The 24,379-nt window shown below is 45.9% G+C and overlaps 1 protein-coding gene across 4 annotated transcripts in view; it reads left to right on the forward strand.

Moving 5' to 3' along the window:
- Positions 1-24,379, forward strand: part of IWS1 (interacts with SUPT6H, CTD assembly factor 1) — a 304,114-nt gene that overhangs the window by 36,292 nt on the left and 243,443 nt on the right. For all 4 annotated transcript variants that reach the window (XM_085634665.1, XM_085634666.1, XM_085634667.1 and 1 more), the window contains exons 2-3: positions 268-383; positions 21,534-22,968. In XM_085634665.1, coding sequence (XP_085490791.1) covers positions 268-383; positions 21,534-22,968 — 1,551 coding nt within the window. The remainder of the gene's footprint in view (positions 1-267; positions 384-21,533; positions 22,969-24,379) is intronic.

The raw sequence follows: 24,379 nt of genomic DNA on the forward strand, positions 1-24,379 counted from the left end.
GAGCAGAAGGATAGTAGCTATTAAACATGGGTTATAAATAGAATCACTGTTAAGTATTTAGCCAAATGAGTTGCATGCAGCACGGAAGAGGCATTTGCTGTTAGTATTGGGTATTTACATATAGGTGCCCTAATCGGAAAGGTTGTAAACCTTCACATGTGTGTGAATACCCACCAGGAAGAAGCATCAATGTGGGAACCAAGTTATTTGCTTTTCATTTTCACTTTTGTACTACTTCTACTGAATCTTGCATCTTTTCTTTCCCAGATGATGGGGGAGCCACACCAGTGCAAGATGAACGAGACTCTGGCTCTGAAGAAGAGGGAGCAGTAGTAGAGCATCATTCAGGGTCGGAGAACGGCAGCACAAGGCAACGTTTAGAGGTGAAAATTAATTGTAATGCATGAGCTAAAGCATTAGGATTGAGACTGTGTGACTTTGTTGCAGTTTAGTCCAAGGGTACCTTGTTGAAGCGAAGATTTGTCATTTGAGCTGAAGGTGAAATAGTTTCACTCGTATGTGATACTGGGAACTTGCATAAGTCAGTACACGTGTATCATTTCTTTGTCATGTGACACAATCCATTTCTTATCTTCCCCCATTATATTTTAAAATCTGTGTTTAATACAGGGTACAGTGAATTTCTGTCCAGAGGATATGCATCCAAAACGTAATGGCCCCCTCAAATCTACTTTTGTGGGTACACTGTATAACACCACTAGCTTCACCCACAAGTCACTCAGGACAAATCGCTGCTGATACTATACACCCCACCCCCGCCTTTCAGGGCCCCATTGTATTCCACATATTACAGAATAATTAATAAGGTTTAGTTTCAATCATTTTTATTGGTCTTTCAAGGTATACAACAGCAAGGCGAAAAGACATCAGAACAGAAAAGATCACAACTGCCCAAGAACACAACCCCCCCCCATCCCTCCCCCTCAACATCATCCCAGTTCTGGGAATAGGTTAATGGCTGTTAACAGAGCTTCATTGAGTGTTTGTTCTCAACGCCATTATGCTTTTGGAGAGCAGGCCCATAGTTGTCTAGGAGGTCATATCAGGTCTCTTATCTCAGTTGAGGCATTCCAGAACGGGGTCCAACATTCTTGCAAATTTGACCGATGCATCATGGAGGTCATGTGCCATCACGTGTCAATAGCAGCCAAATGGTCTGCAGCCACTTCATGCCAGACCTCAAAAAATAATAAAAATTTACTAGACGTGCAAGTCTAGTGTCTTAAACAATCTACTTGATCTAATTATAATGCTCTTGACCCAAAAACGGGTTTCAAATTATGTGTTCCTTGGCAAATATTTTAATTCACAGAGCCTCCATTTTCTTGATCACATATGAGAGCACCTTCAAATACCTGAGTTTAGCATGTCTGCTGTACAAAAAATACTTATGTTTGATTTAATAGACACCAACCTTTGCTTAATATATTCTACAAACCTATCCACAATTAAGATATACATGACCGCTGACTTGCTTCTTAGTTCATTAATAACATTGTCATCAGCTGGGTGCAGGAATGTTTTTCAAATCATATTTAAAAACTATCACTTTTAATAGATACATACCTATAGCATGAAGTGGTAGCACACTCATTTGCGATCAGCAGAATTGCCATTGGAATGGCACAAAAATGTTTTGAAATAGTTTCTGTAAATATTTGTCATTTGCACATCACCAAGTAAAGTGTTCTGATTTATTTTGCTCTTATTTAAATATTTGTTGGCATCACACTTCTGAATCACAAAAAAGTGCTTTCATAATCCCTGATAAATTTTGAAGTATTTGTACTATTCATTTACAGACTGTTTAAATGTGTGTAAGGAAAAGACTGACCTCCTACAGCATTCTGTTTCGCAGTGATTGTGAGATAGATCATTTGACAGAACCCTCTAACTGTAATAAGAGAGAGAAAAGTAAACACTTTTTTTCACGTAAGAGAAGCAGCAATTTGTAAAAAGTCAAACTGACATTTGACTTCTGTCCTTGAACAGACAGCAATGTGTCAAGATAAAAACAAGATTTAAAGGCATCTTTACTGCTCATTCACTTTCTGATTGAACAGAACACCTGTTTCTTTCCAGTTTACATTCACTCGTCAGAGCGGATGAGTAGATAATATAAATAGCTCGATCTGATAAAATGTGGCTCACTATAGTGAGTAGATTTTTGAAGACCTGCATGGTATTTGGAATAAGGTCTTTCCCCCACAAGCTTAGAAAAGTCTGTTTGGTCGCTAGTAGGTGGTGAGAGATTCTCTTCGCTGTACATGAAGAAAGAGAGTATGTTTGCTTCCGGGGGAGTCCCTGGAGGATCGATTCTGGGTCATTAGTAAGAGCCAACCCTGCTAGGAAATCCTCCCAGTACCCCCACCCAGGTGTGTGCAAAACCACATGATGTGGAAGATGGTTCCCGTTCCTTCACATCCTCTACAACAGCCCTTAGATTTACTAATGTCCATGATATGGAGTCGCACTGGTATGGAGTGCCATCTATATAATATCTTATAGAGTTCCTCTCAGCCTTGTGCGTGTTTGCCTTGCGTGTGTGAATGGCCTCCCATTGCTTGTTATTCAATGCAACCCTCAGATCTTCCTCCCAGTCCTTCCTGTATTGGGGGAGATAGATTGAGTAGCCTGAAAGAGCAATGTAGTGTTTATTTGGGAGATCAAGTGTCTGGAGGAGGTGAGGCCTTGCAAACACTTTTCAAAATATGTGAAGTGTCTCATAGCTCCTGTCAGCACAGGGTAGTGAAGTACACCGTGCCGGATCTGTAAATAGTGTAACTTTTCACTCTCCGGGATATTGTATGTTTGTTTGATGTCTTGAAAGGGGCAGATGGAGTCCTTATGAAATAGGTCTCTAAAGTGGTAACAGCGATTTGTAATTTAAATCTCAAAGTTGGATCTCTCCAGGGCAGATGAGAAGTCTTCTTGGTTTCCATGTATTGGGGTCAAAGGCCGCGGTTAGATGGTTATTCTATTGTAGTGAGTGAGGTAGTCTTGTGATCGGGGAGGTATATAGATTGCAGCACCTCTATCTCTGAAGGAGCTATATAATCTCTGCAAGTGTCCTGGCCGTCATGTTTTGGTCTATAAAGCTCCATGGTTTGTCCATCTCACCCTGTAGCCACTTCACCCCATATTGCACTAGGTATGCCAGGTAACCGAAGTGAAGATTAGGGATTCACAGCCCCCCCAACACCCCGAACCCCTCCGAAGTGTCGGGTGCTTTGTGCTGGGCATGTAGTGAAGTTGAGGTTACTTTTCTGCCCAAATAAAGGATTTGCAAATCTTAATCAGCTTCCCTATCTCTATTTCTGCCTTCTGCAGGAGTAGTGGGAGGGCCTGGAAGTTGTGTAGTATCTTGGAGAAGGCTGTAATTTTAAAAGAGGCTATTCTCCCCCCCCCCCCAAGAAAGGGTATGAAGGCGCCATGATGAGGTGGGTGCCTTAAGTGATCACGCTAATTGTTTGAAATTGGTTCTTGCGCAGGTGTACAGATCTGGAGTCAGATTCACCCCAGTTATGGAAGGGGGTCAAGCATCAATCGAAAGGGGTCACTGACTGGAGCTTATGAAGGAGCACTCTAACCCATACCCACCCATACACCACAATGCCTAGTGACTTCACCAGTTTAACCTTAAGAGCTGCCAGTGCCTCATATTCTATCAGTAATGGCAAAAGATTCTGCCAAGATTGGGCTGCATCGAAGGTATCCTAGAGGCTACAGAACTATTTCTTGGAGGATGAATCCTCCGTAGACTCTGCGCAGACTCTATGGGAAGCATGCAAAGTGGTAATAAAAGGGCAGGGCCTAGCTACACTAAGCGAGATGTTGACGAGTTAGAAACTAAACTTACTGACCAGGGACATACATAAACCAAACACACCCTATGCCTAAAACAAAAAGAATATAGGGTCAGATGCTGCCAGGGCGAGCCATAGAGCAAACAACATCACCTCTGAAACATTTGACATGGCTAGACTAGCGAGACTAGGTGGACCTCTAGGCGTTGGCCGTACAAACTGACATGGGTAGGAGAGAGAGAGGCAGACAGAGGGGGGCAGATGCCTTCTCTGCTTACTACACCCAGCTATGATCACTATAGAGGAGGAATCCTGTGAAGTTCTGGAAGACATTTAGCTCCCAAGCCTTTCACACACTGACAGGGCACTCTTGGAAGAGTAACTTACCAAAGAGGAAATCATACAGGCAATATATGACCTAAACTCTGGTAAATTGGTAGGCCCTAACGTCGTGCCAATTGAACTTTATAAGCTAACTGCCTCTAAGCTTGCCTCCTACCTGCTGCAAATCTTCAATGAATGTTGGCATCTGGGCTCGCTCCCTAGGGATCAAAGGTTGGCCAACATCGCTGTCATACATAAAGATGGTAAACCACCAGAGGAGTGCGCCTCATACAGGCCGATTTTCCTATTAAATGCTGAAATAACAAGCAGTGGCATTGCCAATAGGTCTCGCTTTTGGGACCTTATAAGTATTTAGCTATGCAGCACAATATCCTTTGTGCAACAACTACTGTTGCATGGCTAAACACTTATAAGGTCCCGAAGGCGAGACCTATTGGCTATGCCAATGTTTGTTCTCTTTATATTTGACGTTCAGTCAACTATCCACCACCCAAATTGCGGATGTAAATAATTCCATGTATTTTTTGGACGTTTTACCTCAGTGTTGTTTAGGTCGGGGGTGTAAATGTGTTAGCTTTTGTTCTTTGGGAGCAGGGTTTCTTTGCCAAGGACATAGCGCATACGGCCGCTGACTTTTTAGGGTGGTCAGGGTGTCAACATATTTTTGTTGCATTCAACCACCCTATTGCTTTTCCTATAGTTTGCATGGTAGCAGTTCTAAGACAGATTTACCCTTGAGCGCTCAACACTCCTTCCTCTTACGGAACTTACTTGCACTCATCGACATCGGAAGGATGAAATCTTAAGTGGCCCCTGCAAAATGAAAACCTTGGAATCCAGGGCGAGCGCACAACTCAACAGCATGCGCTCAGCTGACTGAGCTATCGTGGTCATCGATTTAGTATTGCAGTGGTTCTAGAACCCCACTGTCGTGCCTATGAACTAAGAATTACAACGGACGACTTTGGAGCTGGGGATCCTGGTTCGAATCTCTGCATTGGCTCAACATCCTGTGATTCTGGGCTCCTTTAAAGCGCTCCAATACCTTTGGGTCGAGTTCACGGTAAATATAAACTGCAAATGTACACCTGATACAAAAATATGGAACTTTGTGTTCTGTTTTAAACACAAGGTACAGCTGCCCTTCACTTGCCATGCATTGCACCCAGCTCAGTTCACAGGAAGGCACGCCCCGCAATCAAGTAAAGATTTGTTTTGCTAATCACTGGCCTCACGCGGTGGTCTGTGCCAGCAGGCTGCTGGAGTCCACGACCCTGCCACACCCTCTGCTCCAGGAGGAGGTCTGCCTACAGGCCGTAGGTGGTTGGTCTCCAGCTCTCTAGATCTCAGGGGAGGGAGACACACCCGGCTGCTTTGAGTTGGCGGGTGCCCCCAACCTCCAGGTCGCCTCGTGCGACAGATGTCTTGCACAGATAGCGGAGGTGCACCCGTGTTCTCTCTCAACACTAAACCCCCAGAAACGAGGTGGCCGACTCGATACTGCAGACTGCGGCTCCCTCTGACGTTCATGTAAGGGCCATATTGGCGATTTCGTAGTGCTGCACTCCCCACACTGTCACATACTGGCCTGCTGAGGGGTTTTCGAGTCACACGGCCTTCCCTTGCGGATGCTGTGGCGTACTGCAGGCCGCCAGGTCAAGTGGTTTAGGAAGCATGTCTTATTGTAATAATACCCACGTTGTTCAAGTCTGTTCAAACTCGAGCAGGAAACAAGAGTTTTTGTTGTTAGCATTGTTTTGATGAGTGTTATTACTTTTTTTTAGTCTAAACTCCAGAACTGTGTGTTTATACATACATAAAAAGTTAAAGCAATTCAGTCCACAGGACTTCATGTTCGTCTTTACATAATGTAAAAAATATTCTTTAAAAAGCTCAACAAACGTTAACTATCAGTGAGTTGCATCTGATATTTGCCATATGTAGAACGCTGATGGAATGCTATTTTGTTAGTTCTAGGCAGCGTGGTGTACCGTGGAAGAAGTTAATATGTATTATATATAATGGGCTAGTCTTGAAATCGGCCACTTTTGTTGCAGACTGGCCACTTTATTAGTACTGTTGTAGGAGGAGTAATGATAGATTTCCTTCAGCCGCCCAGTGGTTGTTTTCAGAGTGCTGTTTAGTGCTCGCTGTGCACTGCGGCTAGTTTGGAAGTCAGACACAGGCCTTGGAACATCTCAACGCTCTGTGCCAGTCAGCCCCGAAGACCACAGCTAATGTGATAAGCAAACACCGCATGCCAAAACACAACGTGTAATTGGACAATTACCTTCCCGCCAGCGCACCTGCAGCAGGCCTGTCAAAAGCCGCGCTGCCATTTTAACGCTTCCTGTAAACTTCCGGGGGCACATTGGGTCACTGGGCTCCAGGCGTCTAAATTATGAGGCACCGTCTAAGCACACAGACTGGCCCACAACACTGGCCTTTTATTAAAAATGCACCCACCTCTGCACGTCAGTGTTTCTGGAAGGGAGCATGTACCAATGAATAATGTGGATCGAAGAACATTCAATAACGAAAATCCAATGAGGAGTGTGGAGGTTGATTGTGTTTTTATATAGCGCTTCTTGCAGCAGTCCCGCGTTTCTAAGCACTGTAAATAATATGTTGCAATTCCCCGGCTTATGGAACTGAATTTACTGGTCTTAGAGGATAGAAGTTTGATCCCACTTAACAAGGATTCGATCTTCTCAGCTGCCGATCACCTGCTTTGGGCCTGAACATTCATGTTGATAACTATCAATTGATTTTATTCTGCAGGAACAGAAATAAACAAGCGCTGAAAGACAAGCGCGGCCCTGTGGCCGCGAAAGTTAAAGCGACACGCAGCGTTTACCTTACGGGAGCGAGCAGCAGCGGGCCCGATAATTGCAAACAGATGGCGCCGCTGCTCGCTCCTGCAAGGTTAACGCCATACATGCACGAGAGCTCATTGGAAACAGTGCAGAACATGTACGAGTTTCCAATAAAGCCCGGAGTGATTCCAAGAGGTCACTCTAAAGTAGCGCTTGCGCGCTGCGTAGGCGAGACCTAAAAATATTGGCTAAGGTGCTATTCTCCTGGCTGATTCAGGTAATCGCGTCTCTCGTCCATTCAGATAAATATGGTTTTATACCGCGAAGGACCGCAGCTCTCCTTATACAGCAACTTCATGATTTTTTGGGGCCTGGCTGACAGACTTCAACAGGATGCCCTTTTGCTCTAGCTCAATGCCAGAACAGCATGTGACACGAACTAATATATGTTTGAGGTGTTGGCCAGAATGGGTTTTGGCTCGCGGTTCACAGCATGGAAAAAGCTCATTTGTACAGATCCCTTGGCACAAATAAAAGTAAATAGGGGAATTTCTTGTGTGTTCAGCTTCCAGCTCTGTACCAGACGGGGTTGCCCACTCTCACCATTAATATTTGCTCTCATGCTTAAACCTCTGGCTGCCTGCATCAGATAGCACCCACTGGTCCGAGGTCTACGTTAGACCGACCACTGGAAAGACTAAATATTGCTTTATGCAGATGACATTCAGCTTTGTGATGGACCACGTCTTTACTTTCGACAGAATAATTCAAATACTTAATCTGTTTGGCTGCTATTCAGGGAATACCATTATCTGGAGACAATCCCTTATATATATCCTGCATGGACAAACACCATGACTGCCCTTTGATTGCGAGTCAAGGACCGCCACAGATGGGTTCGATAAGTCTGAATCCACTTCACTACTGACCCTGACTTGTGTTATTTTTTGATAATCAACTTTATTTCATTTTTAGCACAACAATAAATCGGTAGCAAATCAAACACAACATCGGGATAAATTACAATCACAGCGAGCTGACCGACTCCCACAACACAGATAAAGTAAGTTAGACCTTTGTTTACCAAGATGTAATCCACCGACAAACGACAAACCCAGACCCCCTCAAGTGGGCAGTAAGTTGAACCACTTGCCCCAAATTCTGCCAAAGAGTTCGGGACAACCCCGGGGCTCCTCCTGGGCTCCACACCAGTCCACCCCATGCCTCCATTGCCTCACAGTAGGCGGCTTGGCCTGGGACCATAGAGTTGCTATGTCGCGCTTCGCCACTGCTACCGCCGTGCCCAAGAGACGCTTGTCCGCCCGGGAGCAATCAAGACCATCGAACACCCCCAGGAGCAGGCGCAGTGGGTCATGGGGAACCTCCCAACCCAGGGCTCGCGTAAGCTCAGTTTCTGCCCCCCTCCAGAACGGGACACCGCCAGACCACGTGATAAAAGTCTGCTAGGGCATAGCTGCAACGCGCACAGGCCGGGGTAGAACGCAGGTGAGTGCTGTACAGGCGTGTGGGGGTGAGGTATGCCACGTGGAGATAATAAAGCTGGACAAGACGCAGTTTGGAGGAAGTTGTCAGGGTCCTGGAGGCCATAAGGGCATCCCTCCAGTCCGCCTCCTCCAGGGGACCCAGCCATCCCTCCCATCGGGCCCAGAGTCAGTTGAGGGACGCGGGACCATTGTTCACCAGGAAACGGTAAATACGCGAGACCCCGCCTCTGCCAAGGTTCCCCATCAACACTTGGGCCTCCAGGGGGCTAAATTCCGGAAAGGTAATGGGAGAGGGAATGTGTGCATGGAGGGCATGCCTGAGTTGTAGATATTTGTAGAATTGTGAGGGAAGGAGGGAATGTCGTTCTTGTAACTCTGCAAAGAATCTGATGTGGTCCCCCACCCAGACGTCACCTAATACTGAGATCCCTACAAGATCCCATCGGCGGAAGCCCTGGAGAGATGAACACCCCCCTAGTGACCTAGAGCAGGGCTGTGTGCCAGGCCATGAACACCGACCTAGTGGGGGGGGAGAGATCCTGTGGCAGTGGGCTCCCGTAGAGGTATGCCAGAATCTGCGCAAAGTCCATCAGCTGGAGTTCCACTCAATAGGCCGGGTTCGGACCAGCCGCCCATGAACCAGTCGTGGACCACAATTAGCCGTGTGGCTAGGTAGTAGAGGTGGAGATTGGTGACCCCCATCGTAGGGAGGAATACGACCATGTGCTAGGGACATTCGCGGCCTCCCACCTCCCCATAGAAACCGAGTGAAGGCACTGTCCAGTTCCCGAAACCAGCAGGGGACGGAGCCGTTGGGCTAATGCCGTGGTGATGGGTTTTAAGGTGGATGATATCATCCTCCGTGGTAGAAAGACGGGACTCTGCCTCCGTGATACGTGCCGTTGCGCTGGTCTTGGCGGATGAGGGACACATCCACCTTCACCTCCCCAATCTTGTCCTCCACCGAGGCCCACGACTTGCTGATCGCCTGAAGGATGGTGGAAAGATCGCCCCCCACGACCCCGGGCACGGCATGTGCCCCCCCGCCCGGGTCCCGATCCGCCATGGTGAACTGGTCCATTTTCCTTTGGGTGGGAGGGACCGGGGTCTGTGGGGTGCGGTCCTGCCCATCACCTCGACAGGTGGGGCAGACCAGTGCAATCAGTTATGGGCACCGGTGGAGGGGAAGAGGGGACCCCCCCCCAACCCCCAGGTCGCCGCAGCTCCCGGCTTCCTTCGTCGCAAGAGGGAGGGTGCACCCAGGGCGGGCTGTCCGTCCAGCCCACTGGACGACACTCGGCGCTGGCCTCCACCAGGGACGTCAAGGAGAAGGGGCGGGGGAGGCACCCACGTCTCACCACTGCACCTCACTGCACCGCCACACGACTCGGTGGCCGAACCCTCCCCCCCCCCCCCCATGCCCACTCGCCTGGAGAGACACCGCAGGGGGGCAGGATTCACACAGGGCCCCCGGTCCGAACCTCGTGGTGGAGGCAGGGTCACGGCAGCTCGCAGACGTAGGCCTCGCACAGATCAGTTGACCGGGGCAGGTTATCCGGAAAGCAGGCCCAGGCACCCAAGGGAAGAGCCAGAGGATGGCGGAGGGGGGTGGGGCGGGGGAGGGGGGGCACCAGGTCACCTCCCCTCCCCGCCACCCGATACGATGGCCGTACCCCCACCACCACAACACCACCGCCAGGGGAGCCAGGGCACCTCCACCTGTGCGCCAGAGATAGGAGGCCAATCTCGCCGCCGCCTCAGTCTCTCCCAGGCACAGTCGCAGTATCGGTCACTAAACCGAGTGGATCAGGTTGGCGAGGGGCAGACCGCCTCTCCCACCCCGCCAACCGGAGCGGGCCCCTCTCTGTCCACGTGGCACAGGTGGGGGGGCAGCCCAGAGGGCAGAGGCCGCAGGCTCCAACAGGCCCAACCTGGGAAGAGACAGCTGCACCCCCAACAGGCCCGCAGGGGGACCCCAGTGGCAGGTCAGTTCGATGTCTAATAGGAGCCCCAAGCCCCCGGGCTCGCTCCGCCAGCGCACCACGTTCCGCCGGAAGGAATATAAAAACCAGGCAGAGCAGGCCCCAATCACCCAGGCTGGCCCAGTCACTGTCCTCCGCTGCCTGACAATGGCAGCCAAGCTCCGCATTCCCCAGCCGCCGCAACTCACCATTAATATAGGCAGGTGAACCGATCTGTTGGCAGAGGCAGCGCTCCACTGCGGCCCTCAAGCGCTGACTCTTGTCTCTGGGGGTCGCCGCAACCGGGCCGTTCCGCAGCCCGGGTCCGAGAGTAGCTGGCTGGCCCCCTACCAGACTCCGAGGATACCTCCAGGCCACAGGCAGAGACTGTCGACACCATGGTGCCCCGGTGAGAACCACAGAGGAGTCCAGGGGCTCCCGATCCGCCCCACACCCCCGACAGGGCCAACGTGCGTCCGGAGAAGCTGGCGGCGGGAACAAAGCGGCAGGGGCTCACACGGCCGCCATTGCTGGCGCGCGGCCGCGGCAACAGTCCGTGGGAACCAAGCGGCCGGGACTTCCAATCGGTACCTGAACGGCCCAGGACACAGCCAGGACGGGTAGCAGATCACTCCCGACAGAGAGGTAGGTGGGATGGCAGCTAACAACAACGGATGGAAGGCGGATGACAGAGGGGGTCCGTGCACTCTTAGAGTGCGACCACCATCTTGACTCCTCAAGCCGGAAGTCCCCGACTTGTTTTATTACACTAACCTGACACTACCGCTGGCGAGATGTACAATACTGGAGATTGTTGCCCCTATCGCTTCTCGGTAGGGCCGCACTTTTTAAAATGATAGCCCTACCCCGCATCCTCTATGCCCTACATAACACGCCCTATCCAATCCCCGGAACCTACTTTTAAGCAATTGAAAGCAAAATTAGAACATTGCTGTGGGATGGATGCTCGGCACGAATAGCAATAAACTAACGAGGGGATGGTACGATAAAGGAATTTTTCCTACCCGGTATTCAGAAATACTATTGGACGACGCAGCCATTAATCATTGGATTCAGCACCCTGCAAAAAAATCCTGCTTTCCAATTGGACAGACAGACCGTGCAACCAAGGGGATACTTTAGGTCCATTTATGATGGACCAGACACACAACTCTTAAGGATCCAACAGTGGTAACAATTAACCTCTGGCACACAATACTACATTCATTTAGCTAGAGAGAGAAGATAACGCAGGCCACTACCCTATGGATGGTACCTGAGAGATTTTGATCGGTTTGGAGATCCACACTCTTAGTATAGCACAATACCTGGCAAAGGGTCTTTTCTGCGCTTCCTGCATTCCAGTCTGGCAATGTTGCTGCTTTATGTTTTGTAAAATCTTGATGATCATTGCCAGGTGGTACGGTGGTTGTGGTCAAGTATACTGTGGTTTACCACCTATTTGACAATGCAACTGGATTTAAAGGTGATGCACTAGTCCGTAGAGGTCTTTTATGATAGATGCTACTTTGTAATTTCTGGGACCCCGATTTTATGTGCACCCTTCTTGGCCAAAGATCAAAACATATGTACCCAAAGGCGTTTATCGTGGTATGCGCCAGGCAGCAATGTACCATATATTTTTGTGAGTATATTGCATGTCGCCAAGTCTTTCAAACAGTCATCCGTCCTTGTGGCTTTCCATCTACACTAGGTCAAGCCACTCTTATTTTCCTTTTTAATATAGCTTGTTCCACAAATTTCCTGCTTATCTTGGGGACATTCTTTACATGGCCCAGTAGAGCAGTCAGTGGGTCTACCCAAGTGTAGCTCTGACGTCTTATTTAATGTATAAATAGCTGACCCCAAAACGCTGCCACCTAGTGGCATCTCTACGCCAGATACAGAATATCAGCTTCTGGTGCTGGGCATCTTTGGTATGTAGTGTCTTTCATCCCACCCAAATGTACCCATACTGACCAGTGTATGGTATGCCTGGTGCAGGTATTTGTAATGAATCAACCTCTGCCTGCAATTCATCAACCCCTCTCTGATGTGGAAACAACATCAACAGTCATCCGTTAGGACCTTTCCAAGATCCTGTAACCATTTATCCCTTGCCCAGCAGTTGCCTGAAGGCAGATCCACCCATAATCATGGTATACCGAATGGTAAGTAATTTCTTTGGAGAAGGGCTAGGCACCACCAGGGTCAGCAATTTCCATTCCTCTGACTCCATTGGATATGAAGGTAACTCTTCACTCATTGTTCTACTCAGCCTTTGATAAAGAAAGATAGGAGTATATGAGTATATATGGGTGTGTATGGGCCTCTGCTTATGTAGTACAGTATTGAAATAAACCTTTTATTGATCTAGAGGTCAGAATCAGTTTTTAGCGGTTGCATGTGAAAATGCTTCACAGCAAATGGTTCACTTATGACCTTTATGCAGGGTTTACTAGGCAGAGGTATATGTGGCTAGTACTAGCGGTCCACCCTGCACAGGTTTGCCAACCGTGACCACACTCTCACTCTACAGTACACCATATGCAGGTATAACTGCTGTCTTCATTATCACAGTGGCTAGGTTGTATGGGCCTGTTAGACCAGGTGCTAAAACCCGGTGTGGAATCTGTGTGATGTTGTGGAACAAGTGGTGTGTATGTTGTCCCTTAAATAATATATTTCAAAATTTGGCGCTGCAAACCTTCCCAACTTATATGGGTTCAATTTATTTTAGGTTGCCTCAACCATCTTATCAGTGACTTCTAATAATCAAAGAATGTTCTAGTCTGTGGTATGGGCACATTTTGGTACAGATCTAATAACTGCGACAATAATACCATCTTCATAATCTCAATTTATCCAGCCATTGTTATAGGTAGCCTATCCTATCTTTCAATACTGGCAGTTATTGTAGGAAGCTGGGTCTTTATATAGTGGACCAAAATGAGGTACACTGTATAAAGAGTTCAGGCAACCCTTATTTGTTTACAGAGGCAAAAGTGACAACACTAATGCTCTCTTTTGTGGTAGTGTGGGCGAACAGTTTAGACTTATCAGAGGGTAGTGCTAAGCATTTGTTTGTACTCACATAGGCAATAAATGAGACACACACAAGAATAAATCCTAGACCAATTTAGAAAAATAAATGTTATTTTTATATACATTTTGTTATCAAGTAAGTACATTTTAAAATATTTACAGGGAAGTAAAATGTTCACTTAAATGCATCTTTATGCAGCAATGCTTTCCTAAGGGTAAAAAGGCATATGTTGGATACACTTATTTATGCTCGATTCTGGGTTCTCCTTCCGGACTTAGGATCATAGGGGGGCCAAGGTCCAAAGTACAACCAGCAGTTACCTGTTGCCTGACCTGGGCTTTCTGGGTGCAGAGGTGCTGGTCGGGTTGGTAACTTTGCGCGCTACACCGGTGAAAAGGAGTGGCCACTTGGAAATTGAAGGGGACTTGAGGACACGTCCGGGAGCTCCCAACACGGGGCTTGGGTCTCAAGGCTGGGAGCAAGACGGCACAGTCAATTCTTGGGTGCCGGGGCTGGGACGCTCAGCTGCAGAGTGGATGGATCGGCTGGACTTGGTGCGTTAAAGACTCTCACAGTTGTCGGTCTTGCCAGTTGAGCATGCAAAATCGGGACAGCTGGACCACTCTGGGAGTGAGCCTCTGCGGGGATGACGTCCCTCGGTGGCTGCTAGGTCTTGGTGCAGTAGGAGTTCGGACTGGGCTTACACGGGCTTTGGTTGCCGAAGGGCGTCCGGTACCCTGGGTATTGGTGCTGTGCAACTCCGGTCAGTCCTGGTGTCCTCTCACTTGGTGGGGAGATTGACCTGACCTCCTGGAGCACAGTGACCTCTTTCTGGGTGGTTGCTGCATTGGTGAGTCCAGGGAGCAGCAGAACGGTGGACGGGACTTTGCTGTCTGGTAATTGCACACTGCAGGGGAGTAGCTCCTCTATTCCAAAGGAGATTGCTGGCAATTTGCAAGTGCTGGCAGTCCACCGGGGTTCTTGGCAGATGCACAGCAGCAGGACAAATCTGTTTGTCGTGGTTTTCGGGGCAGCTGCAGGCAGGGTTTGGGGCCCAAAAGTCAGAAGCTGATCCTCGTTTTTCGCTTTCTTCGCTCCTCTTTGTTCTCTTCTTGTGTCCATCGAATCTAAGATCCTGACATCAGGGGTGCCTCCTAAATTCTTAATTTAGGAATGTAAAGGGGCATGACAGGTAGTAGTCAATTGGCTACTTACCTTTCGGGTGACTACTCCCCATATATGACCACTTCTCTGGGAAGTGGGCATAACCCTGACCTACTGAGCCTAATTCCACCAAAAACCACAATGGTAGAATTCTAGTTTTTGTGTTAACATCAGGTAGCCCACCTGGGAGTGGAACTAGTCTGATACTGAACTCTCCTCCTGACTAGCTAATGTTCCCACCTGTCCTGATGCCAAATGGGGCAGGGGGTGGCATTTCCCCTGTCTGAGGTTGTATATCAAAGGCGGCAGAGGGCTTTGAAGCCTCTTGGGTTGATATGCTGATTATCTAGTCATTTTGCTTGGAGGAGTTGACAACACCCTCTGGCCGGAGCAGGCATTGCTTCTACCCTCGGAGAGCAGGGGGTCAGAAACCTGTCTGTGGTGGAAGGCTGGTCTACACCAGTCAGCCAGCACACTAGCAGTTGATAGGTTTTCAGGGGCACCTCTAAGGTGCCCTCAGGGTGCATGTATTAATACATTCATCACTGTAATTAGTTTGGGCTTATGAATATGAGAGTTTGGTACCAAACATCTCTAGTTTCAGTGAAGTCATTATGTAACTGGGTAACTCTTAATTGCCAGTGTCCAGCACTTGTCCTTAAAATGGCTTTCCTGCTCACTTGTAAAAATCTAAGAATTGACTTGGGCATAGCAGGTGCGTATCTGCTCATGCAGACATGTCCACACATGTAGTATTGAGTATTGTACACCCTACCTTAGAGCTGTAAAGTGTGCTGTAGGGGTGCCTTAACTAAACTGCATGCAGTGTCTGTAGGCATGTCACACAGGAGGTGTGCTATGTTGTGTCTTCACTTTTCTGTGCACCATGTCACGCAGTCTGCAATGGCAGTTTGCATGAGTGTGTTGAGAGGTCCCTTCCAGTACAAAATACATGTGGCAGCCCTTAGACACCCTCTTTAGTCTCCCTGTCCTAGGTACTAGGGGCATCGTTTACTAGGGGCTCACAGGTGGTGCTAAAGGTATTTTCAATTAGGGGAGCAATTGTACAGTTTTAGGAAAGAGAATTGGGGGTGACACGGTCAAAAAAGGCACTTTCCTACAGGTTTCACCTCCAGTGGATTGCCATAGTTTTCCTGCATTAGTACCGCCATGTCCCAGTGGTATTGCACTCCCGAATATCTAACCTGTGCCTATTGCCATTGGAAAGAGTAATACAGCTTCTGGTTAGATTCATCATTATGGACTTCAGTGTTGTCAAGGACTCAGATTAATATTGGGATTTGTAACTAGCAATAACACCAACTGTTTATAAAGATATGAGTATTCTGCAAGGTCCACACTCAATACCCCTGTCACTATAAAATTGTTTTAATAGGCTGGTAAGTGATCATCCTGATTTTAGCAACGTGCCAAGAATAAAGAAGCTTGACCATTGTAGCATAGCTTTGCCCAAAGCCCATTCTACTGCTTGTGACTGTTAAGACCATTCAATAGAATCCAATGCTTTAGTTGAATATAGAAATAACGCAGGTGCCTTTATTTTCAGATCTACTTGTGTGCACAAACTAAGTTCTTTGGTTATCCTCTGTTTATCTCTCCGTAAGGAATCCACATTGGTCTGATAAGACTAGCTTATGAAATAGGAGAGGTAGCCTGACATCTAATATCTTTGCCAGTATTTTATTATCGGCATTAGTTAAAGATAGCAGCCTGTGTGAGTTCCATAATTATTAGGGCTTGCTGGGCTTTATTAGTGTTATTTACTATTGCCTCACGTAGTGGAAGAGGCAGCTCTCCTTTCAGCATTGCTTTCTCGTACATACGTAGTATGCTATGGGCCAATAATGCCACATGTTCGTAAATTAGCTTTCCATTTTTCAGTTCTGTGACTGCTCTTAGTTTCCCCAAAAGTAATTGGGGAGGGACTCTGTAAGAGTTGGTGTATTAATTCCTCCTCCTAGTGTGGATGTCCTGTGGATGATACCTAGGAATGTTGTTTGTTGTATTTATCTTATAATCGTTTTTATAAATATATATCATCTATATTCACTGCTGGCAGATCAGACTGTTTCGACCCAGCTTTTCTCACTCACCATATTTGCTCAAGTGTTTACTCTCTCAGTCGACGACATCTGAAAATTCTTGATGTTTTGTGCGTATCTGCCATGCTGTTTATGGGCTTTTGGTGAAATTATGGACATCTAACAACTTTTTGATTTCTAATTCAATATTATTCGACCTGCTTTGAATTGATTTTAAAATGGCATGACCTTTTGAAATGCATTCCCCCCCCTCCTAATCACCGATTCAAATGCCTCCCTTAGCTTTCCATATATCTATTCAATTCTTTATTTGTCTGGATATAAGCGCTGAAAACTTGTTTAATCTCTTCCCTGAATTGTCCTGTCCAACATCATGGCAGGCTTGAATCTATACATTTTATGTGCCTGTGTGACAAGAGAGGGTTTGAGACCGCATAATCGGGGGATGGATCTGAATATGTGCAGGGTAGGTGCTTCACACTTAGTCCTTACCGCAACGTCTTTTGAGCTCACCTTGAAGTCTAGTGTGGGCGCTTATCCACTCATTCCTATTCTTTAACTGAACTATAGCTGGATCTCCATATCTATAGCAGTTCATGCTGCTGCATTGTTTCAATCAATGCCTCCCTTACTCCTATGCCATGTTTATCCCTATTGTTGATACTTTCTAACATGGTGTGCAAAGTTTCGTTATGCTCCCCTCCCCCCGCCCATCCCTTCCCTCCCCAGCATAGGTCCAGTGCCTTGCATCAGGATATGAGCATGGGAAAGAAACTTCCTGGTTAGGACCGTATATGTTTGAAAGTAACGTGTACATAGCAGTATCTGTTGCAGTATTATTAGGCTTTCGGTATCTATTACTGCGTGTAGGTGCTGTACTTCTTTCCTTATCCGATACAGCTATTCCTCCAGAATATTTTGAATACCTTGAAAAGAATCTGTGATCCCCAGTTAATTTCCACATTGCCACATCTTGCTTCTACTATCTGTGTTTCTTGTAGAAATAGGACATCTATATTATGTCCACTGGCAAATGCCATAACCTGTGGAGTCTTCCTAAGATCATTCAGACTTCCCTTATTCCACATCTTGAATCTAGACTGAGATGTCTGTGAATCACCCAGCACCTGCATGTTGTTATATAGCTGTTCTATTTTGAGTCATGGGTGTGTGGTTCCATATATGGTTAACATTATCAACATCTCCTGCCACTAACTTCTTGCTATTCCCTCCACTCATGCTGAAGGCCAATTCTCCAGAGAAGGACCCTAGAAGCAACCCTGGTCTACAGCTTACCCTCCAACATCTCTTCTCCCTGACAACCAACATATATCAACTTGGCATAATTGCTAGGGGGTGACCAATACAGCAATATGTATTGCCACAATGCTCTTATAATTTAAGATCCCAAGCCCTTCTGATGTCATTAGTTTATTGTGGTAAGTTTCCCTTTCCGGCAGTGGTGAAAGAACACTTGCAGTTTCCCATCACGTTGAATCCGACTCTGGCTTGGTATGGCATGTTCTATTTAATGTTCATATTCTGCTGTGATTCTTCTTTACTGGCAGGTATTTACTGTTTGCTTCTTCTACTGCCTGGGTGTGATGCTCAACAATATCAGATCTGCATAGATCCCTTAAACTGTTATGTGACAATCCCTCAAGCTGGAGTGTACTGGCTGCCAGTTTCTCATGTCACTCAATAAATTGAGAACCCAACTAGGCTTATTTGCCAATTCTCTCTCGTCTTCTCTCCTTTCCCAGCCATCTTCAGTCGAGTACTTGTAGGCTGTGTTCACTCAAGCAGTGTCAACAAATACACACCAGAGGCTGGCCCGGAGGTTTTCCTCAATTCTAATATACATAAGTGAGCATCTAATGTCTGGCCACGTCTCTTGTCAATATTGAGAAATTGACATGTAGCAAGAAGTAAAGCAATTGTTTTGTGTGTGAAAGCTTTGTAGGTCACAGTGACTTGGCATGCTGGCATTTTGTGATATGCTTAGTGAAGATAACAAAGTGGAATCACTAATAAAATGTCTTCTGCTGTGCACGCAGACAAGTATAACATTCTGAGCATGTGTATATGTTGCAGATATTCACACAGGATAAAACACTTGGTTGCTTTCAGAAAAAAATTTGTATATAAAAATGATTTGGTTCTCACTCCCTTCAAGCTAACTTTTAAGTTCCTTCCCCTTTTGTGTTTTCACATTAGTAATAAAGCAGTCTTAGCAGAAATCTTTTTCCTTGATGGGACATTTGAAAAGGGCTGGTTGACTAAGGCCTCCTAACATGGGCCACAGCAGACAGTAACTACCACCACACTTCGCTCTTTTTTTGTAGCTCTCCTGGACACTGAGGATGACTTTCATGTTGGACCAACCTATAATCACTTCACTGATCCTCTGCCTGTTGCTACCTGTGTGAAGCCTTACTATAGGAGAAACTGAGACTTTACCCGCCACCTACCTACTGGAAATGACCTACGCTTTCTAGTAGGAACCAATATTGTGTTAGGAACACTCAATATTATGCCAGGAGGACTTTCACAAGGCCCAGCTGACTAGAGAATGGGTGTGGAGGATTTCTGAACAGCCAAGGCTGCTGAAGAAGCCATAAGATCTCTGCAGCCTACCTGACCAGAAGAAGGAATCTAGAACTGCAACGTTTGGGTTCTGGGGTTTCAGTGTCACAGAATTGGCACAAGCTGGAGAGACGCACCACTTCTGACCCATTGCAAATCTTTTGGGCGCCTCTGTTGCCTCTTCCCCAGTCATAGAGGAGCCAATAGTCAATGGTTCTGCACACCACTAGTGTGGCAACTCTGCCTTAAGACTGACAGGAGATTAGCCCATTGTCAAGAACCTTTTAATCCATCTTCCTAGTTTGTATGGTTCTGGTATTCATGTATTAAATTGCGGTTGAGACTCTATCACAAGGAATTGCTCTCTGTTGTCTAGATGGGGCGATTGAAGTCCTGTCATAGGGCCTTAAGCCAGGGCTAATGGGGTTAATGTGCAGAAAATTATGGGGGAGGTTCGTGAAGGATCTTTCCATTGTCCTTTTTGGTTGTGGATGGCCTCAGTGAGTTGGGAGAAGTAGGTCTGATCTGTGGTGATGGTGGCATGATTGGACCAGACCCGATGCATCAGGTATGGCCAGTGATAATAGACCTCTAAAGTGCAGATACAATCTAGGTTGTTTTCCTTGGAATTTGCTGTGTTGTGTAAAATTGTATGTGCTCAGGGTGGCTGCTAATAGTGTTGAGTGGAATGCTGATGAGGCTGTATGGTCTGCTGGTGCTGGCTGTGTTTCCAGCTAGTATGATCACATCCTGGTCATTATCTGTTTGAACTGTGATCGACGGGATCATGACCACCACTATATTTGTCTAGTATTGTAACATCAGCAGAGCGCTGCATCCGTCAAATTCTAGACGATTCTTTTTGGGCTTTAAGCAGTGAGTGGTCATAGCCTTTTTCCAAACCGAATTATTTCCCACACAGTTATCCCATTGATTCTAAGTTCATTGGTAGTCCGCTTCCCCAGCCCATGTTATCTGCTCCTTATCACAAACATTCTCTGAGTCTATGTAGGGCCTAGTTAGGGAATAGAACTGTCCCTCTTCTAACAATCCCCTAGTAATCCTCTGGCTTGTTTACAGTCTGGCTAAATTCCATGTATGTACAGAGGTTGTTTCCACCACTCCCTAATGCTGAGTTTTATGGGTTACCTTTGAGTGCCTCAACACTACAAGTACATGCTCCTCAAGTTCTATCACCGGATTATGCATTTGAGACACTGAAGTGGCATAAACATTACTGGAACTGTTCAACTCCTTGTATAACTGATTTGGTGTGTCTTCAAAATAGAATACTCCGCAATTGACAGAAGGTTTTATATTCAACAGTCACTCTTGTAGAATAATAGACCAAAATGCATGTATTTCTGTTTTGAAGGAAAATGATATCTACTACTTGCTTAGGCATTAATATTTGTAAAGATACACTTTGGTGTACTGTTGTTTTGAATAATTAAACTGATTAAGATGGAGATTTGAGAAGTAAACCACCAATGGTGCACCTTACCAGGATTTGAGTGAATGTTTACTCAGCGGATGCACGTTCGTCTCATGTCTTTAATGATCTAGGCACATCACTACTAGACTACATGAAGACAGCATGCCTATGCTGAATTATGAATTCTGTAATGACCTATCACTTTTATAGTTGATACACCTATGTTGCTTAACTAATTATAGGACAGTACAACAGAGAGGTTCGCTCAGTTTTCACTGTATCCAAGGGAATGCATTTCCAGCAGGAATTACCAATCTAGCTTCTATTTGATAAGAGTATTCTGAAGCATCAAATACAATTTTCAGCTGTATCACAAAGTTTTGTCTTCTTGATACATATGGTTTTATAGGATGCTGATCATTGAGTATTGATAATGCATCTTTACATTGACTACAATAAACAGTCTGCTCTAACTTGATTCCATAGAGATTTTATTAAATTTGTCAAGCCTTTATTGATTTGGTGTAGATATCACATTTGTCCTCTTTCACAGTGTGCTTGTCAACCGAATCTGTTAAATCAAATTTGAGTGCCAGTTCCCGACTCTTGCAGTTAAATATAATTCTTGATTTCTGCAAGCTTCAAAAATCAGACTCTCAAAAATCCATTTGCCATTTTTCACCGTCCTTTGCTTTTATATCCTTCTACATATTCTGGCTGGCTTCCTGTTATTTGTAGTCTGTTTTCAGCCTAATTTGCTTCTTTTTTTTTTTTTTTTTTGGCAGAGCGATCATAGTGACGATGAGAATGTTTCGAAGAAGCAAGGTGATGATAGCGACTCTGAAAATGATGAACCTTCAAATCGCAACTCCAGCGACTCCGAGGATGATGGACCCAGACCTCAGAATTCAAGTGATATTGAAGATGTTAAGAGGCAGAAGGACAGTGATTCTGATAATGATGAACCTCCCGTTCATAATGCTAGTGACTCTGAAAAAGAGGAACCACAAACTCGCAACACCAGTGACTCTGAAGATGAGCCACAAATGAACAATGCCAGTGACTCTGATGATGAGGTACTCCACATTCACAAAGCTAGTGGTTCTGAGAATGATGAGCCCCAAAATCACAATGCCAGTGATTCTGAGACTGAGGAGCTCAAAAATAATGCCAGTGGCTCTGAGAATGAGGGGGTTTCCAGGCAAATAGAAAGTGACTCAGAAAACGAGGTTCCCCCAAAACAGTCGGATAGCGATTCTGAAAATGAACAGGTCCCTAATCAGCAAGGTAATGACTCTGATAATGAGGGTCCCCAAAAGCAGCCTGCTAAAGACTCTCCTAATGAATCAAAAGCAAATGAACATTCAAGTGACTCCGATCATGAGAGCCCTAAAAAGCATCCCTTGAGTGATTCTGAAAATGAAAATCCACCCAATAACCAAGCAAGTGACTCTGATAATGAGGCCTCAACAAAGCGGCCACTAATGGACACCAACGATAAACATCCCCTAAGTGACTCCGACAATGAGGAGTCCACTAGGCATGCTCAGAGTGACTCAGACAATGAGGGTCCCCCTAAAAGTCCCCAGATTCACTCTGACCATGAGACACCTCCAAAGCATCCTTTGAGTGATTCTGATGATGAGGATCTGGCAAGGAGTCCCCAAAAAGTTTCTGACAATGAGGGTTCAGCAAAGCGGACTGTTAAGGATGCAGACAATGAGGTTCCTGCAAAACGTTTTCCTAATGACTCTGACAATGAGGGTCCACCCAAGAGTCCTCTCACTGACTCAGACAATGATGACCTCCCACAGAGTCCTCTAACTGGCTCTGACAATGAGGGTCCCCGAAAACATCCTCTGAGTGACTCTGAGAACGATAGCCCCCCAAAGCGAACTGGAGCTGGCTCTGAAATTGAAGAGCCTACAAATCAACAAGCGAGTGACTCTGATGATGAGGCCATTCCCAAGCGCAAAAAAAGAAAACTAGAGTCTGATGAAGATGACAGTGACATTGAATTTGGGAAAAAGAGAAAGGTTACTTCACAGAGCAATCATAATAGAAAAAAAACCCAAAGCTCTGATAGTGAGAAAGATGAAAGTGAAGATGAGGGGCCACAGGCTCGCAAAATGTCTGACAGTGATGGGGAGGAGAAGGAGAAGGTTTTGAAAAGGAAATCTGCAATCCTCTCTGACAGTGAAGATGAAGAGGAAAAACCATGTAAGGGAGTACATTACGTACCATTATTAATATATCAACCATGTCTAGTTTGTGTAGTAGTCAACATGAAGAGTTACTTTAATAGTATTTCATAAACATGCAGTTTTCTTACAGTTAAAGCAGTTGCATTGTTTCAAATATAGTTTAATCTTTAACTGTTAGGCTTTTGTTCTAATTGATGTTTTTTTAGTTCTGGATCAGGATTTTTCCAGTCTCCTATTGATATTGTTTACTCGTAGTATGTCATGATTAATGCTTGACTGATTAGCTTCTTGCAATTTCAACACTTAACAATTTATTGTTGAAAAATCCTCCTGTGAATGTCAACTAAATATTTTGTACTCTGACTCATTGGGACATCATTCAGGTTGTTAGTGACCCTCATTTGGGTACCGGTCCCTAATTTCTTTACTTGTCTTGAATTTACGACTCTGAGCACTTAGAGGCTTGGGTGAATTTCTTATTTAGTGTCGCCTCAAAGTAGAATGCAGGCGAGATTTGAGTGGAAGATACATTGATTTTGAATGCTGTTTTACATTTGGGAGTAGGGGGGTTATGACAAAACTGCTGTACATATTTTTTGCTGACTTCAACCTAATATAAAAAAAAACATTTTAAAAGGTCAAAAGGAAAAAAAAAGAAGAAAAAACTATTGAGTGTTTTCCATAAAGTTGATCAGGACTTCAGCATCCTCTGTGACCGACATATGAGTGAATGAAATTTGGAAGAAGTTAGTAGTTGGTCGAGCTGCAAGTTTTTGCTTTTGGACTTGAATTTCTTTTTTGATGGAAGAACATATTCAAGAGACTAGGCATGAAGGCTGCAGCTAATGAAGATCCCAGAAGTTCCGATCAATGATTAAGTGGTCCTGTGGTCCCCTTTAACTGTATAATAAAAGTCTCTTAACAGGCAATACTTAAAAGTTGGCCCCAGTGAAGTTGCATCCCTTTTTAGGTCTCGCGTCTACCGTTGCACTGCGCGAGACATTTAGTAGGTGAAAAACGGGGTTTTAGCACTGACCTAGGAATCGCACACGCTTGTGTGTGTGCTTTTCCTTTTGTGCTACCCTATTGGCCTTTGCGTGCGTTTTTTTATAAAAGACTGCACGCAATTGGCCAAAGGCGGGCCATTGCTCCGCCCACGGCCTATGGGTGTCTATTACGCGCTTGGTGCGCGTAATAGACACCAATAGGCCATGTGTTTTCAATTATCGTGCCCAGACACGGGCGCAATAATTGAAACCACGTGGCTCGGAGTGGCGCAGGCGCGCACCACTGGCGGGCTTCTTCTTTCTTTTTGGATCCATTTCACACGGAAGCAACAAAAGCCGAAAGGCTAGTTTACTTTGCCTCTGCATGTGTACCAGCACAGTGGTCACTTTATGTACACCGCACTGCACGTTTTAGGATTT

The sequence above is a fragment of the Triturus cristatus genome, chromosome 11, assembly GCF_964204655.1.
Source record: "Triturus cristatus chromosome 11, aTriCri1.1, whole genome shotgun sequence".
Taxonomy (NCBI): Eukaryota; Metazoa; Chordata; class Amphibia; order Caudata; family Salamandridae; genus Triturus; species Triturus cristatus.